Raw genomic sequence first — 17,616 nt, forward strand, 5'->3', positions numbered from 1 at the left:
CATATTTATTGATAATCACCCTAAATGTAAATGACCCGAATAAACCAATCAAAAGACATGGAGTAATACAATGGATAAAAAAGCAAGACCAATCTATATACTGCTTACAAGAGACTCACCTCAAACTAAAAGTCAAGGGATGGAAAAAGATATTTCATGCAACTAATAGGGAGAAAAAAGCAGATGTTGCGGTACTTGTATCAGACAAAATAGACTTCAAAACAAAGAAAGTCACAAGAGATAAAGAAGGATATTACATAATGATAAAAGGGTCAGTCCAACAAAAGGATATAACCACTATAAATATCTATGCACCCAACACAGGAACACCGACATATGTGAAACAAATACTAACAGAATTAAAGGAGGAAGTAGAATGCAATACATTCATTTTAGGAGACTTCAACACACCACTCACTCCAAAGGACAGATCAAACAGACAGAAAATAAGTAAGGACACGGGGGCACTGAACAACACATTAGAACACATATACTTAACAGATATCTACAGAACTCTACACCCAAAAGCAGCATGATACACATTCTTCTCAAGTGCATATGGAACATTTTCCAGAATAGACCACATACTGGGCCACAAAAAGAGCATCAGTAAATTCAAAAAGATTTTGGTCACAGGCCACAAAGGTATCAAACTAGAAATAAATTGTAAAAAGAAAACAAAAAGGCTCACAAACACATGGAGGCTTAACAACATACTCCTAAATAATCAATGGATCAATGACCAAATTAAAACAGAGATCAAGCAATATATGGAGACAAATGAAAACAACAGCACAAAGCCCCAACTTCTGTGGTATGCAGCAAAGGCAATTTTAAGAGGAAAGTATATTGCAATCCAGGTCTATTTAAAGAAGGAAGAACAACCCCAAATGAACAGTCTAAATTCACAATTATTGAAACTGGAAAATGAAGAACAAATGAGGCCTAAAGTCAGCAGAAGGAGGGACATAATAAAGATCAGAGAAGAAATACACAAAATTGAGAAAAATAAAAAAATAGAAAAAATCAATGAAACCAAGAGCAATGAACAGAAAATAAACAAAACAGAAGAGAAAATAAACAAAAAAGATAAACCCCTAGCCAGAATTATTAAGAGAAAAAAGAGAGTCTACACACATAAACAGAATCAGAAATGAGAAAGAAAAAACCACAATGGACACCACAGAAATACAAAGAATTACTAGAGAGTACTATGAAAATCTATATGCTAACAAACTGGATAACCTAAAAGAAATGAACAACTTTCTAGAAAAATACAACCTTCCAAGACTGACCAAGGAAGAAACACAAAATCTAAACAGACCAATTACCAGCAAATAAATTGAATTGGTAATCAAAAAACTACCCAAGAACAAAACCCCCGGGCTATATGGATTCACTGCTGAATTTTATCAGCCATATAGAGAAGACATAATACCCATTCTCCTTAAAGCTTTCCAAAAAATAGAAGAGGAGGGAATACTCCCAAACTCATTTTATGAAGCCAGCATCACTCTAATACCAAAACCAGGCAAAGACCCCACAAAAAAAGAAAATTGCATATCAATATCCCTGATGACCATAGAGCAAAAATACTCCACAAAATTGAACAGAAAACAGAATTCAAAAATACATCAAAAGGATCAAACACCATGATCAAGTGGGATTCATCTCAGGGACACAACGATGGTACAACATTCAAAAATCCATCAACATCATCCACCACATCAACAAAAAGGACAAAAACCACATGATCATCTCCACAGATGCTGAAAAAGCATTCGACAAAATTCAACATCCACTCATGATAAAATATCTCAACAAAATGGGTATAGAGGGCAAGTACATCAACATAATAAAGGTCAGATATGACAAAACCGCAGCCAACATCATACTTAACACCAAGAAGCTGATACCTTTTCACCTAAGATCGGGAACAAGACAGGGATGCCCACCCTCCCCACTGTTACTTAACACACTACTGGAGGTCCTAGCCATGGCAATCAGACAAAACAAAGAAATACAAGGCATCAAGATTTGTAAGGAAGAAATCAAACTGTCACTATTTGCAGATGACATGATATTGTACATAAGAAACCCTAAAGACTCCACTCCAAAACTAGAACTAAGATTGGAATTCAGCAAAGTTGCAGGATACAAAATTAATACACAGAAATCTGTTGCCTTCCTAGACACTAACAATGAACTAGAAGAAAGAGAAATCAGGAAAACAATTCCAGTCACAATTGCATCAAACAGAATAAAATACCTAGGAGTAAACCTAACCAAGGAAGTGAAAGACCTATACCCTTAAAACCTACAAGACACTCTTAAGAGAAATTAAAGAGGACACTAACAAATGGAAATTCATCCCATGCTCTTGGGTAGGAAGAATTAACATTGTCAAAAGGGCCATCCTGCCTAAAGCAATGTACAGATTTGATGCAATCCCTATCAAAATACCAACAGCATTCTTCTATGAACTGAAACAAACAGTTCTACAATTCATATGGAACCACAAAAGACCCCGAATAGCCAAAGCAATCCTGAGAAGGAAGATTAAAGCAGGGGGTATCTCACTTTCCAACTTTAAGCTGTACTACAAAGCCACAGTAATCAAGACAATATGTTAATGGCACAAGAACAGACCCACAGACAAGTGGAACAGGATAGTGTCCAGATATTAAGCCAAACATATATGGTCAATTAATATATGACAAAGGAGCTATGGATATACAATGGGGAAATGACAGCCTCTTCCACAGCTGGTGTTGGCAAAACTGGACAGCTACATGTAAGAGAATGCAATTGGATCATTGTCTAACCCTATACACAAAAGTAAACTTGAAATGGATCAAAGACCTGAATGTAAGTCATGAAACCATAAAACTCTTAGAAAAAAAACATAGGCAAAATCTCTTGGACATAAACATGAGCGACTTGTTCATGAAAATATCTCCCCAAGCAAGGGAAACAAAAGCAAAAATAAACAGTGGGACTATATCAAGCTGAAAAGCTTCTGTATAGCAAAGGAAATCATCAATAGAACAAAAAGACATTCTACAGTATGGGAGAATATATTCATAAATGACAGATCCGATAAAGGGTTGACATCCAAAATATATAAAGAGCTCATGCACCTCAACAAACAAAAAGTAAATAAACCAATTAGAAAATGGGCAGAGGATCTGAAAAGACACTTCTCCAAAGAAGAAATTCAGATGGCCGACAGACACATGAAAAGATGCTCCACATTGCTAATCATCAGAGAAATGCAAGTTAAAACCACAATGAGATATCACCTCACACCAATTAGGATGGCCACCGTCCAAAAGACAAACAACAACAAATGTTGGCGAGAATGTGGAGAAAGGGGAACCCTCCTACACTGCTGCTGGGAATGTAAATTAGTTCAATTTGGAAATTGTGGAAAGCAGTATGGAGGGTTCTCAAAAAACTAAATATAGAAATACCATTTGACCCAGGAATTCCACCCCTAGGAATTTACCCTAAGGATGCAGCAGCCCAGTTTGAAAAAGACATATGCAAACCTATGTTTATCACAGCACTATTTACAATAGCCAAAAATGGAAGCAACCTAAGTGTCCATCAGTAGATGAATGGATAAAGAAGATGTGGTATATATACACAATGGAATACTACTCAGCCATAAGAAGAAAACAAATCCTATCATTTGCAACAACATGGATGGAGCTGGAGGGTATGATGCTAGGTGAAATAAGCCAGGTGGAGAAAGACAAGCATCAAATGATTTCACTCATCTGTGGAGTATAAGAACAAAGCAAAACCTGAATGAACAAAACAGCAGCAGACTCACAGAACCCAAGAATGGACTAACAGTTACCAAAGAGAAAGGGACTCAGGAGGATGGGTGGAAAGGTAGGAAGAAGGGGGAAAAAGGAGCAATACAATTAGCACACATAATGTAGGGTGGTAGCCATGGGGAAGGCAGTACAACACAGAGAAGACAAGTAGTGATTCTATAGCATCTTACTATGCTAATGCACAGTGACTGTGATGGAGCATGTGGTGGGGACTTGATAATGGGGGGAGTCTGTAACTATAATGTTGCTCATGTCTAATTGTACATTAATGATACCAAAATAAAAGATAAACTTAAAAAAAGAAGTGGGTCAGGAAAGTCTCAAAGTCTATAGCCAGGAGAATTCCCAGCATATTTTAACAAATGATTATTTTTTCAAACACAGAAATTCAATGTACACATCAAAAACACACATACAATTGAGCAGTATTTCAGTTAAATGTATAGTCTCCCCTAGATGATTAACCGAACTAATTAAGGGACAAACATACTTTTTCCACAGTTATTGAATGGACCCTGATTTACTGTAAGATGTTATTCACAGGCTTCAGAGCTAGATTATTAAAATAATTGACTGAGTTCCCCACTACTTCAAAAAAAATTGACGAGCCTTAAATCATGTCAATAAGTTGCTAGTATTTTATTTTAAATCATTTGGAAGTCAAACCTGAACATGGAATGAGGTACAAACACCTGATACCCTAACACTACTGACGTTTTTTGCTTAAATTATCAGTCTTAATCCATAATTGTCTGTGATATGAAAACTCACTATTGTTAACAAAACAAGAAATGCATATAATAGAAGTACTTTTATAAATTGCTATTTACAATAAAGGCTGGTGTCAGTAATTAGACACATAATATTGTAGTAATGCTGTGCACTTTTCAAATTTGAAATAATCAATATTCTCTTGGTTGTCCACTTTCCCAATATGCTAAACAACAGCTCTTCCTTTCTTTTCCACATGACATCCTGACTCAATAATTTCAATATGGTCTGTTCAGTCCTACTAAGGCAACGTCAAATCAGAGACCCAGTTTAAAGAAAAAAATTCTCCTATCCAACAGTAATAAAAGTGTTGGAGTGTTTGATCCTATATCATACCATGAAACATGAGCCACAAAAAAAGGAGTGTAGCTTCAGAATTAGAAATGTGGTTTCTCTAGCACTTTGAATTTTGTCCAAAAACAAATCCCTTTATATGAAATATCCAGAAAATACAAATTTATAGAGACAGAAGGCAAAGTAGTGTTTGTCTGAGACTAAGGGTATGAATGAGGACTAACTGTAATGGGCACAAAAAAATTTTTAGGAGGTGATGGAAATATTCTAAAACTAGACTGTAATGCTGTTTGTACAACTTTAATTTACTGAAAAAAAACCACTTTATTGTACACTTAAATGCTGAACTTTATGGTAAATAAGTCATAAAGCAAAAAAGCTGTTTAACAAAATAACAAAGCTATGACTGTCAGAAGTAGCTGCACTGGCAAATTATACCTACGGGAGGATGACATGTGCACTGCTATAAGGAAGAAACAAAACAAAACAGAAACCAGCAAAAGCAGTTTGGGAAGGGACCAGGGAGGGGGCACAAATGACCCTTAGGTCAATAAGCAAAAGCAAGGTAGGCATCAAAACCTAAGGCCAAGGGCCCCTCAAGTGCTAAAGCCATTACCAAGACAGATTATAAGAAGAAAAGTAATTCACCCTCTAAATCACAACAAATTAAAATGCCCAGAAGAATGAGATACACAATCCTTATTTGCCTTAAGTACTTTTTAAACATGAGGGTGGGAATGTGTCAACATATCATGGCACTATGCAAAAGAATTGAGACAGATCCTCCATTATGCATGAATTGTATCGGACCAAGTGAAGCAAGCCAACGTTAAGGTGTGACTGAGTTGCCAATCTGCCAGACCTAGCAACTTGGTTCCTCACCAGTTTATTCTTCAATAGAACTTTTTTCCCTTCCTTTAGCCCCATTCGCACTTTTCTTTAAATCAATACTGGACAGTTGACAATTTGTTATCTTTCATCTGTTCTAGCTAGGTTAATACAATAACCATAAATTATATCTTGTTCAACATGGCACCAGTTTTAAATAGAAGTATAAAGAGTTTAAAAACACACAGAAATGCTAAAAACTTATTTTGTTTCAAGGATTTTATGCTGTTGATTCTCAGTTCACTATACAACCTGATATGTCCTTCAAATTATGTGGCAATGTCATTACTAAATTATTTAGATTATAATGTCCTAATGGACAGCTGACATTCTTGTAAATTATAGTAATAGAACTTTGCACAAAACACCTTGTTGGCTAAGGAAAAGTTGGATAAGTTCTATTTGGTAATGATTAATTAGGAAATTCCAGAATGGAAACTCAAAGTATACAGGACTTTATGGCATATGGCATAGCATGATATATAGTTCAAGTGATTCCTGGCAATGTTCAGGTTATATTAATGAGTTTACTCTTGTGCATGTACTTTCATTTACCTAGACTTAAGACTGGCTTCTGCTGACTTGCTGGAGTCTGTAGGAGTAGTAAAGCAATTCCAATTATGACCAGTTCAACAGGAAAATCCTATTTAAAAAAAAAAAAAAAAAGTTGCAGCAGTTCCCAGAGCTATGGCTTTATAACATGTATCAAGGAAGAGTATACTTAATATAAAATATTACAAACATGTTATATGAAATTATTTACAGTAAGTCTGCTATTAAAGGAAGAATTGGTGAATACCATAGCAGTCACACATAAACCCAAAATGTTATCACATCTGGCTGAAAAGCAATAGGCTATAAACCAAATTGATTGTGAAGGAAAACTCCTTAACACAACAGACTGACAAGTGTTCCAAACAATCTTTGCAAACCACTGAAACTACCGGAAATACTTAATTTAAGGACATTTCATTTCTGAAAAGTAGCTCAATTATCTATTTACCTAATACAAACATGATTCATAACTTACATAATGAATTACATTTAAATTTTAATAAATCACAATTATAAGAAGAGAAACAGGGTCCAGGGAGGCAGAGATTATTTGTAAGTTACTGTAATTTATTAAGCATACTTAATATAGCAAAGCAGTAACCCTAGAAATTGAAAATCATTAACTTCACCAAGTATATATATATATATATATATATATATATATATATGAATGAAATCAAAAAAAGGATACATAAAGTTCTAATAAGTAAAAATGCAAGTGATATAAGGTGTTATTTGAAGTTCTAAATAAAGAAAACATTAATGAATTAGAAAGAAGAAAGGTCCAACACACTTGGCTAAAATTACTTCATTCTGAAATTTTGCAGAAGCACCTGCAGAGCAAAAATACTTATACATCATGAGGAAGGGCAAGGAAAAAAAAAGAAAATATGAGGTAGAGCCATGTGTTAAAGAAATACTTTAGAGAAGACTGCTTAGTGTGATAAACTTAGAAGTTACAATCTTAGAGAGGCTATCAACTCTGGCACAAATTGATAAATATAAAATATATATCTACATCTCAGTTATACCATTTGAAAAGTATAATTAATTGCTCTACAGTGTTTGTATATGGACTTTTAAAAAGCAGCAAAAGAAGAAATTTGTTACTTTTTCTAATGATGTATATTCTATTGTGTGTCTCTGGGGCTTATATATGTTCACTGTTTAGAAATACAGTTGATTAATGAAGCAGTTGTTATCTATCTGAGGACAATACATATACTTTTAAACAAATTCACTGACAGTATACACCAAAACACCATTCTTTGTCATTATCTTTTCCTCAATTTCAAGCTCTGCATGTTCATAAAAATAAAAAAAAAAAGAAAAGAAAACCAGTAAAGTCATTTAAATTTCAAATTTACTAGCTACCAAGAAGATTAGAGACTGAAAAAAAAAAGCATTATTTTATACTGATGCTCTCACTGGAAAGTCTTTTTTCACACAAGCTATCACCGGAAGGGCCACAAAGTAGCTTTAAAGGGTTCTGAAATGAACTAGAAGCATTTTAAGTGGATGGAAATGAAAGGTCTGAAGGCATAAATGAAAACAGCCTTCTGCAGCAATGAGACTGGCCTGTTCGGAAGACAGCTTAGCTTGCATGGAGAGGGGCTAGAAATCAAGACATCAAAAATAAGGAAAAGTAACAGTATAAGATTAGATAACCTTAAATTGCTTACAATTCTGAGAGGTCACAATTTTTTGTTTGGCTGATTGATTTGTAATTGTAACACCAAAGAATGGTACCACTTCATGAGATCTTTTAATAAAAGTCACGTTGGACATCTAATGTGCTTTAAATACAATAGCTGTTGCTGTAGTAACTTGCTTCCTGCCCAGACCACTGAGAGATCCAGAAGTACAGAAAAATTAAAGCCCCACTTGCCAAGTCTTGGCAAATTGATAGTAGAAGCCCAGGGATAAGTATTTCCCCTATTATTCTGGATCTTTCTGGAGGGTTGGGAAAGATTTCACAATACTTCTCAGAATGGTGGGATTGGGCAACTGGACACTTATAGCAGTGACCAACTTGTATCGCCTCTCCTGTCCTCAGTATTCCACTCTTATCTTCCCTCTCCCACCTGCCCTCTGTGATCACTCTTGCAAATGAACTACTGCTGCATAAGCAAATCCAGGCTCTGCTTTTTGACTTTAGGGGGACTCAGGGTCTATTTTTGGAGAAATCCAGGCTGATTTAGAACCTTTCTGAAGAAAGGAAGTAAAACAAAAAAGAAGGAAATGCCTTTATATTGGGCCACAAACGTCACAGTCTTAATGACAACAAAACCTTAGAATTCATACTTTTGTCCTCAATTCAAATAAAAAATATTGCTGAGAACCACATATGTACCAGACACTAAGTACATATGCTGGGCTTATGGATACCACTTTAAACAACATAGTATGCAAAGTTTTGTTTTGTTTTTTAAGTGAAAACAAGATGTAAGAAAGACTACATCAGATCTGTAGAAGGTACAGTAGAGATGGCCAGGCTCTCCACACAGAGGATGTGTGGCCAGGCTCACACATCCTCTACTGGTTTCGTTACCTACCCTGTCCTCTGCTCAGAGCTGACTGATCCACCTTGGATCAATCACATAATTTTTCCTAGGAATCTGAAAACTTAAACTGAGACATACAGTGAAAGGTGGGTGGAATTGAGTCCAGATGAGACATCTAAGAACTGATGTGTTAGAGAACATGGGTTCCTGGCCTTACTGAAGTAGGGATGTCCAGCTTTTGTTTCACCTTTGAAAGCTACCCAGTCTCCTCACAATCACTATCATTTTTGCCTAATATTGCTGATAAGTGTATATAATTTTGCTTAAAATGGTAAAGGACATTAAGTTATGATCATTCAAATAAAGCTAAAAAGAGTTCGAGTAAGACCAAATCACTGAAACTAATGTAGCCTAAGAAATGCACCCATTTTCAGTGTGCAATGAAATGTCCTTCAATGTAAAAGCAGACAAAGAACAAAGGGGAAAAGTTACTGAATTATTTGAACTGCACATCTAGCCAATAAATTCAGTGATATAGGAATATAGGGATAGCTACAAAACAGGTAATAAGAAAGCTTTATTCTACTTCATTTTGGTTCAAATTATACTATATTTAGGCCTAAATGATATGTTTGCTGATTAATTTTCCTAGGCATTTTTTTTTTTAAACCTCAGTAACACTGAGATGGAGTTGGGAGCAGGAAATATCACAATGCAAATATTTTAACAGTTCAATTTGTTTTTATTTCCTTGTAAAATTTTAAAATATTAAGAAGACACTACACACACACACACATAGTATTTACATAGAGAAGTATATATACTTCTCTCAGATACCACTGCATTGTTCTAAATGAAGGTATTTTGTAATTCTACAGAACATGCCTGATGAACATAGATGCAAAAATCCTCAAAATATTAGCAGACCAAATTCAGTAATACATTTAAAGGATCATATACCATGATCAAGTGGGATTAACCATGCAAAGATAGTTCAATATCCACAAATCAATTAAAGGGATACATAAATAAAAGGATCAAAACCATGTGTCATCTCAATAGATACAGAAAAGGCATTTGACAAAATTCAACATCCATTTATGATAAAAACTCTCAACAAAGTGGAGTTAGAGAAAGAATACCTCAACACAATAAAGGCGATATGACAAACCCACATATTTTATAACATCATACTTATCATACTGAAAGCTTTTCCTCTAAAACCAGGATGGATGTCCACTCTTACCATTTTTAGTCAACACTGTATTGGAAGTCCTAGCCCAAACAATTATGCAAAGAAAATAGAAATAAAAGGCATCCAAGTAAAGGCAGAAGTAAAATTGTCACTAATCACATATGACATGATACTACATAGAGAAAACCCTAAAGCCTCAATCCAACAACTATTAGAATAAATGAATTCAGTAAAGTTGCAAGATACAAAAATATACAGAAGTCTGTTGCATTTCTATACATTAGTAAGTCATCAGAAAAAAATTGAGAGAACAAGCCCATTTACAACTGCATCAGAAAGAATAAAATATTTAGGAATAAATCTAACCAAGAAAGTGAAAGACCTATACTCCGAAAACCACGAGACATTGACAAAAGCAAACGCAGAATGCATAAATAAATAGAAAGATATAGAGTGTTCATGGGTTAGAAGAATTAATACTGTTAAAATGTCCATGCTACCCAAAGCAGTCTACAGATCAATGCAATCGCTATCAAAATACCAATAGCATTTTTCACCAAAGTAGAATAGTCCTAAAATTTGTATGGAACCACACACACACACACACACACACACACACACACACACACACACACACACACTCTCTTTCTCCCTCTCTCTCTCTCTCTCTCTCTCTCTCTCTCTCTCTCTTTCTCCCTCTCTCTCTCTCTCACATGCACACACAAAGAGCCAAAGCAATCTTGAGAAATAAAAACAAAGTGATAACAGACATATTAAAATTTCTTAATATCCTTACCTCCTTTAGAAGTTCAACACCTTGCTCTAAAAGGTGAATTAAAGATGAGCATTCCCCAGTTATCCTTAAGCTGACCTCACAGACACACAGCAACTGAAGGGTCAGCTGGGTAAGCTGAGTTTTCCAGAAAACAGGATGACGCAAAAGGCTTAAATATACTTCTTCAATAAACAGCATCACTTCTGTTGTCTGTACCAAATCTTTCATCTGTTTAAAAAAGTCACTGTATGACATTAAAATACTATAAAAACCGAAGGATAATTTTAAGTTCTACAAGAAGCTTTAACAGTATTTTTCTCTAAACCCACAAAGATTCAAAAGAGATGATGAAATGTATTTAACTCAAAGTAGATTAAAATGCCTTCTCATTTTGTCACTAACCAAAATACAATTTGCTACTGTTTTTGTTACCACTGGCTGGCACAAGTTCTTTCCATTTATTTTTCTAACTTCTCTCTAAGTGCAGATTTTTTAAGACAAATTACATGACAGTGCCAACATGCTGAAATTCATTAAGCTGTTGTGCATTCTCCAAATGAACTCTCTGCAATTCCAACATAGTTACCTGGAAGAGAAGGGTTAGCATGTTATTCTAATGGACTACTAAACCCTTCATCTGGAAGATATTTGCTGAGAGTATCATTTCCACACTTGGCAGACACAATGAAAGACCATATTCAAATGGTAGGGTGTCTTCTCAACAGGCTAACCTATTAGATAGGAAGGACTTGGGTGCTCTTGAAAATCCCAATTCAATTCAAACCCAGCTGTTCTGATCAATATTCTGGAATTGGCATTAAAGATACAGTTCTGCCTTGCAGACACACTGGCATTTCCCAGAGATTACAAACAATGAACCATCTGCTTCAATCAGGAGTCTTGTGTCTGTTAAATTCATCAAGAGGAAAGCCTACAGTTGACCAGCTGTACCTTTCACCAGTATTACCACCATAATAACCCAAAAGGACTATAAGCTGTACACAGAAAATATCCTAGCAAACAAGAGAAAAAAAGATATTAGAAGATCAAGAGGGAAGGTACAGAAATACTAAATTACAAAAACTGTGAACAGTCCAGTAGCTGATTTTGCTCTTTTGCAAACATAAAATGGGAAAGGCAAAAGGCCACCAAGAAAGGGATAAAAAAAGTAAAGCCTTGTGTTTATTTAACAATATATTTCCTTGAGTGCATTTTCTGTGAATACTTGAAATTCTCTGTAATAAAAAAATTTTTTAAAGACCACCTCAACAAGTTAGGACTAAAGGCTCTCTCATCTTGAACATTACTGAAATTTTTAACAAGAACACCTTTGAAGTAATGTTCTGTGTTTATTTAGAAATAGATTATACACAATGGAAAACATGTGCAATGACAAGAGTCAATTTTAAGAAGAAAATTATTGGGACAAAAGTCAATAGTTTGAGAAAGCTAAGCCCAAAGGAGACAATTCCACAAAGACAAAATGGAAGCACAATTAACATGAAAAGAAAAATGGAAGCATCAGGGTCAACAGGGCGGCATGGCTATTTCTCCAAAAAATTTTCAAGTAAGTGATTCTTATTTAAGTGTTAATATGGATCAGACCTCATCTATAGTGCTGTATTTAGCTCTAAGAAGAATATTTCAAACTAACACACTGCAAACACCAATAAACTAGAGAATTCCTGGCAAAGGACAGTGAAAAGTCTGGAAACCATTTCGTGTGAAGTAAAGAAACTTGATGAAGCAAAGAAAGGCAGGAGGGAGGGAGAAAGGAAGGAAAGGACAGCAAGGGAGGAAGAGAGAAACACAAGATGCAGAGAGGCTTTTTAAAAAGCTTACTTTGTTTTGTTCTGAGAAGAACAGGAACTAATGGGTAAAGTCTTAGGAAAATGGAGGTCAATTTAGTACTTGATAAAATTAAATAAATAAATGGTTGCCTTGCAAAATAGCATGCTTCCTATCACTAGAATATTTAGTCGTGGAAAGGTTGTTTATTCGAGTATAAAAAATACTTGTAATCGATGGGAAAATGGATTACATTACTGATAATATTCCACCCAACTCAGATTCTTCATTCCAATAAAGCTGATTCGTTGAGTGATTAAATGGAATTAAGCAACATAAATACATTAGTTCCAAATGATACAGCCCTTTTTTCTCACCTATCTCGACTATATTAACAAGCCATAGATTCCCAGAAATATTCCCCAGAGCTCAGTTCTAGAATTCTTTAGGCTTGTCAATATGGGTTCATGAGGATGAAGGCAATAGCTATTATCAAAGAGCACAGAACAGGGAAACGCAAGCATGGTGTGGAAGAGCATTACCCTAGCTCAAGATGTCCTGCCCTGCTTTATTGCCCACACGAAACAAAAGCTTGGGGAAACACACAAGAGAATTCGTTTTAATTAACTTTTCTCTGCTTTGATTACAGGAAAGCCTATTTATGAGTCACAAAAGGAAGATACACTCTAGTCACTCCTTGCTAACACAAACTTAAAACATATCATCTGTGACCTCCAGTGATCACTTCAAAAAATACTCACAGATTCCCTCCATCAGCTAAGCAGCATGGTGCCCCGACTCTAGGCACCTGACAAGCCTCAAAGAGGAGATGGCCTGGCCTGATCAATGAATCACTACACTAAAAATCACAACTGGCAACTAGAATTTTTGTTTTTATATCTGTGGTTGTAAAGACATTAGCTCAAATTTATGTCTCCCCGGAACTCTCTAGGCATTGTATCCATACCTCTGTTAAACATCTTACATCCATCTCCTTTGAATTATGAGAATATATAAACTTGTCTTAATTCCCTTACTAGACGGTGGGCTTCTCAACAACATGATCCATTAGGGTCACTGTATATGTTGTAAGGGGACATGTGGAAATCAGAATCTAGCCAGCATTTAGCTGGTCAAGCCCAACCAGGCTTTACCTGTCCAGAGACACACCTTTTCCTAATTTGAACAAAGGTTCCTCCCACCTTTGTAAGAAACTGAGTGTCTAGCACAAGAAGAAATTTAATTCAAAATTTTATCCCTGAACATTCTTTCTTTTTTTAACTTTTTTTATTAAGGTATCATTGACATACAATCTTATGAAGGTTTCACATGAAAAACATTGCAGTTACTACATTCACCCATATTATCGAGTCCCCCCCATACCCCACTGCAGTCACTGTCCATCATAGTAAGATGCCACAGAGTCACTACTTGTCTTCTCTGTGCTATACTATCTTCCCCATGACCCCCCAAAACACCATGTGTGCCAATCATAATACCCCTCGATCTCCTTCTTCCTCCTTACCACCCACCCTCCCATATACCTCCCCTTTGGTAACCACTAGTCCCTTATTAGAGTCTGTGAATCTGCTGCTGTTTTGTTCCTTCAGTTTTGCATAATTGTTATAGTCCACAAAAGAGGGAAATCATTTGGTACTTGTCTTTCTCCACCCGGCTTATTTCACTGAGCATAATACATGTCGTTGCAAATGGTAGGATTTGTTTACCTCTTATAGCTGAATAATATTCCATTGTGTATATGTACCACATGTCCTTTATTATCTACAGATGGACACTTAGGTTGCTTCCAACTCTATTGTAAATAGTGCTGCAATAAACATACGGGTGCAAATGCCCTTTTGAATCTGGGGTCTTGTTTACTTCAGGTAAATTCTTAGAAGTGGAATTCCTGGGTCAAATGGTATTTCTATTTTTAGTTTTTTGAGGAACACCATAGTACTTTCCAAAATGGTTGAATGAACTTAAATTCCCAACAACAGTAAGAAGGTTCCTCTTTCTCTGCATCCTCACCAGCATTTGTTGTTCTTGTCTTTTCAATGTTAGCCATCCTAACTGGTGTGAGGTGATATCATTGTGGTTTTAATTTGCATTTCCCTGATAATTAGCAAAGTGGAGCATCTTTCCATGTGCCTGTTGACCATCTGAATTACTTCTTTGGAGTAGTATCTCTTCAGATCCTCCGCCCATTTTTTAATTGGGTTATTTGCTATTTGAGTGTTGAGGCATGTGAGTCCTTCATATATTTTGGATGTTAACCCCTTGTGGGATCTGTCATTTACAAATATATTCTCCCATACTGTAGGATGCCTTTTTGTTCTGTTGATGGTGTCCTTTGCTGTACAGAAGCTTTTTAGTTTGATGTAGTCCCATTTGTTCATTTCTACTTTTCTTTCCCTAGCCCAAGGAGATGTGTTCAGGAAAAAGTTGCTCATGTTTATATTCAGGATATTTTTGCCTATGTTTTCTTCTAAGAGTTTCATGGTTTCATGACTTACATTCAGGTCTTTGATCCATTTTTAGATTACTTTTGTGTATGGGGTTAGACAATAATCCAGTTTCATTCTCTTGCATGTAGCTGTCAAGTTTGCCAACACCAGTTATTGAAGAGGCTTTCATTTCCCCACTGTATGTACATGAATCCTTTATCATATATTAACTTACCATATATACTTAGGTTTATATATGGGCTCTCTAGTATGTTCCATTGATCTATGGTTCTGTTCTTGTGACAGTACCAAATTATCTTGATTACCGTGGCTTTGCACTAGAGCTTGAAGTCAGGGAGAGTAATCCCCCTGGCTTTATTATTCCTTCTCAGGATTGCTTTGGCTATTTGGGGTCTTTTGTGGTTCCATATGAATTTTAGAACGATTTGCTCTATCTAGTTCATGAAGAATACTGTTGGTATTTTGATAGGGATTGCATTGAATCTGTACATTCCTTAATCAGGATGGCCATTTTGACAATATTAATTCTTCCTATCAATGAGAACTTGATGTGTTTCCATTTACTGGTATTTTCTTTAATTTCTCTCATGAGTTCTTATAGTTTTCAGAGTATAGGTCTTTCAATAACTTTGTTAGGTTTATTCATAGGTATTTAATTATTTTTGATGCACTTGTGAAAGGAATTGTTTTCCTGAGTTCTCTTTCTGCTAGTTCATAATTAGTGTATAGAAATGCAACAGATTTCTATGTAATTTCATATCCTGAAACTTTGCTGAATTCAGATATTAGAACGAGTAGTTTTGGAGTAGATTCTTTAGGGTTTTTTATGTACAATATCATGTCATCTGCAAACAGGGACAGTTTAACTTCTTCTTTATCAATCTAAATGCTTAATTTCTTTGTGTTGTCTGATTGCCGTGGCGAGGACCTCCAGAACTATGATGAAGAGTGGGCATCCTTGTCTTGTTCCCAATGTTAAAGGAAATGTTTTCAGCTTCTTGCTGTTAAGTTAAGTATGATGTTAGCTGTAGGTTTATCATATATGGCCTTTATTATGTTGAGGTACTTGCCCTCTATAGCCATTTTGTTGAGTCTTTGCATGAATGGATGTTGAATTTTGTCAAATACTTTTTTGGCATCTATGGAGATGATCATGTGGTTTTTATCCTTCTTTTTGTTGATGTGGTGGATGACGTTGATGGATTTTTGAATGTTGTACCGTCCTTGCATCCCTGGAATAAACCTACTTGATCATGATAGATGATCTTTTTGAAGTATTTTTTACTTCACTTTGCTAATATTTTGTTGAGGATTTTTGCATGTATGTTCATCAGGGATATTGGTCTGTAATTTTGTGTTTCTTTTGTTGTGTTTTTGCCTGGTTTTGGTATTCGAGTGATGCTGGCCTCATAAAATGAGTTTGGAAGTATTCCCTCCTCTTCTACTTTTTGGAAAACTTTAAAGGGAATGGGCATTAGGTCTTCACTAAATGATTGATAAAATTCAGTGGTGAAGCCGTCTGGTCCAGGGGTTTTGTTCTAGGTAGGTTTCTGATTACCAGTTCAATTTTGTTGCTAGTAATTGGTCTGTTCAGATTTTCTGTTTCTTCCTTGGTCAGCCTTGGAATGTTATATTTTTCTAGAAAGTTGTCCATTTCTTCTAGGTTATTTATTTCTAGTTTCGTTATCATTAGGTAATGTCCTTCTTTGTCTCTTGTGACTTTCTTTGTTTTGAAGTCTATTTTGTCTGATACAAGTACTGCAACTCCAAATTTTTTCTCCCTATTAGGTGCATGAAATATCTTTTTCCATGCCTTCACTTTTAGTCTGTGTATGTCTTTTGGTTTGAAGTGTGTCTCTTGTAGGCAGCATACAGGTGGATCTTGTTTTTTTATCCATTCAGTGACTCTACGTCTTTTGATTGGTGCATTGAGACCATTTACATTTAGGGTGATTATCAATAGGTATGTACCTATTGCCATTGCAGGCTTCAGATTCATGGTTACCAAAGGGTCAAGGATAACTTCCTCATTATCTAAGAGTCTAACTTAACTCACTTAATATGCTATTACAAACACAATCTAAAGTTCTCTTTTTTTTTCTCCTTTTTCTTCCTTCTCCATTCTTTATATATTAGGTATCATATTCTGTACTCTTTGTCTATCCTTTGATGCTGAGGGTAGTTGATTTAATTTTGCATTTGCTTAGTAACTTACTGTTCAACTTTCTTTGCTGTGGTTTTATTACCTCTGGTGACAGCTATTTAGCCTTAGGAACACTTCCATCTATAGCAGTTCCTCTAAAATACACTGTAGAGATGGTTCCTGGGAGGTAAATTCTCTCAGCTTGTGCTTATCTGGAAATTGTTTAATCCCTCCTTCAAATTTAAATGATAATCTTGCCAGAAAGAGTGTTCTTGGTTCAAGGCCCTTTTGCATAATTGCATTAAATATATCATGCCACTCCCTTCTGGCCTGTAAGGTTTCTGTTGAGAACTCTGAGGATTACCTGATGGGTTTTCCTTTGTATGTGAT

The 17,616-nt window shown here is 35.6% G+C and overlaps 1 protein-coding gene across 7 annotated transcripts in view; it reads right to left on the reverse strand.

The window, feature by feature from the left end:
* FOCAD (focadhesin) overlaps positions 1-17,616 on the reverse strand; it is a 347,741-nt gene that overhangs the window by 204,569 nt on the left and 125,556 nt on the right. For all 7 annotated transcript variants that reach the window (XR_012127690.1, XR_012127692.1, XR_012127691.1 and 4 more), the window contains 2 exons: positions 10,849-11,055; positions 6,354-6,441 (listed from right to left, as the gene is read on the reverse strand). Coding sequence is in view for 4 of the 7 variants with exons in the window: in XM_073228431.1 (XP_073084532.1) it covers positions 6,354-6,441; positions 10,849-11,055 (295 nt within the window). In the remaining 3 variants the exon portion in view is untranslated. The remainder of the gene's footprint in view (positions 1-6,353; positions 6,442-10,848; positions 11,056-17,616) is intronic.

This window comes from Manis javanica, chromosome 2 (assembly GCF_040802235.1).
Source record: "Manis javanica isolate MJ-LG chromosome 2, MJ_LKY, whole genome shotgun sequence".
Classification (NCBI taxonomy): domain Eukaryota; kingdom Metazoa; phylum Chordata; class Mammalia; order Pholidota; family Manidae; genus Manis; species Manis javanica.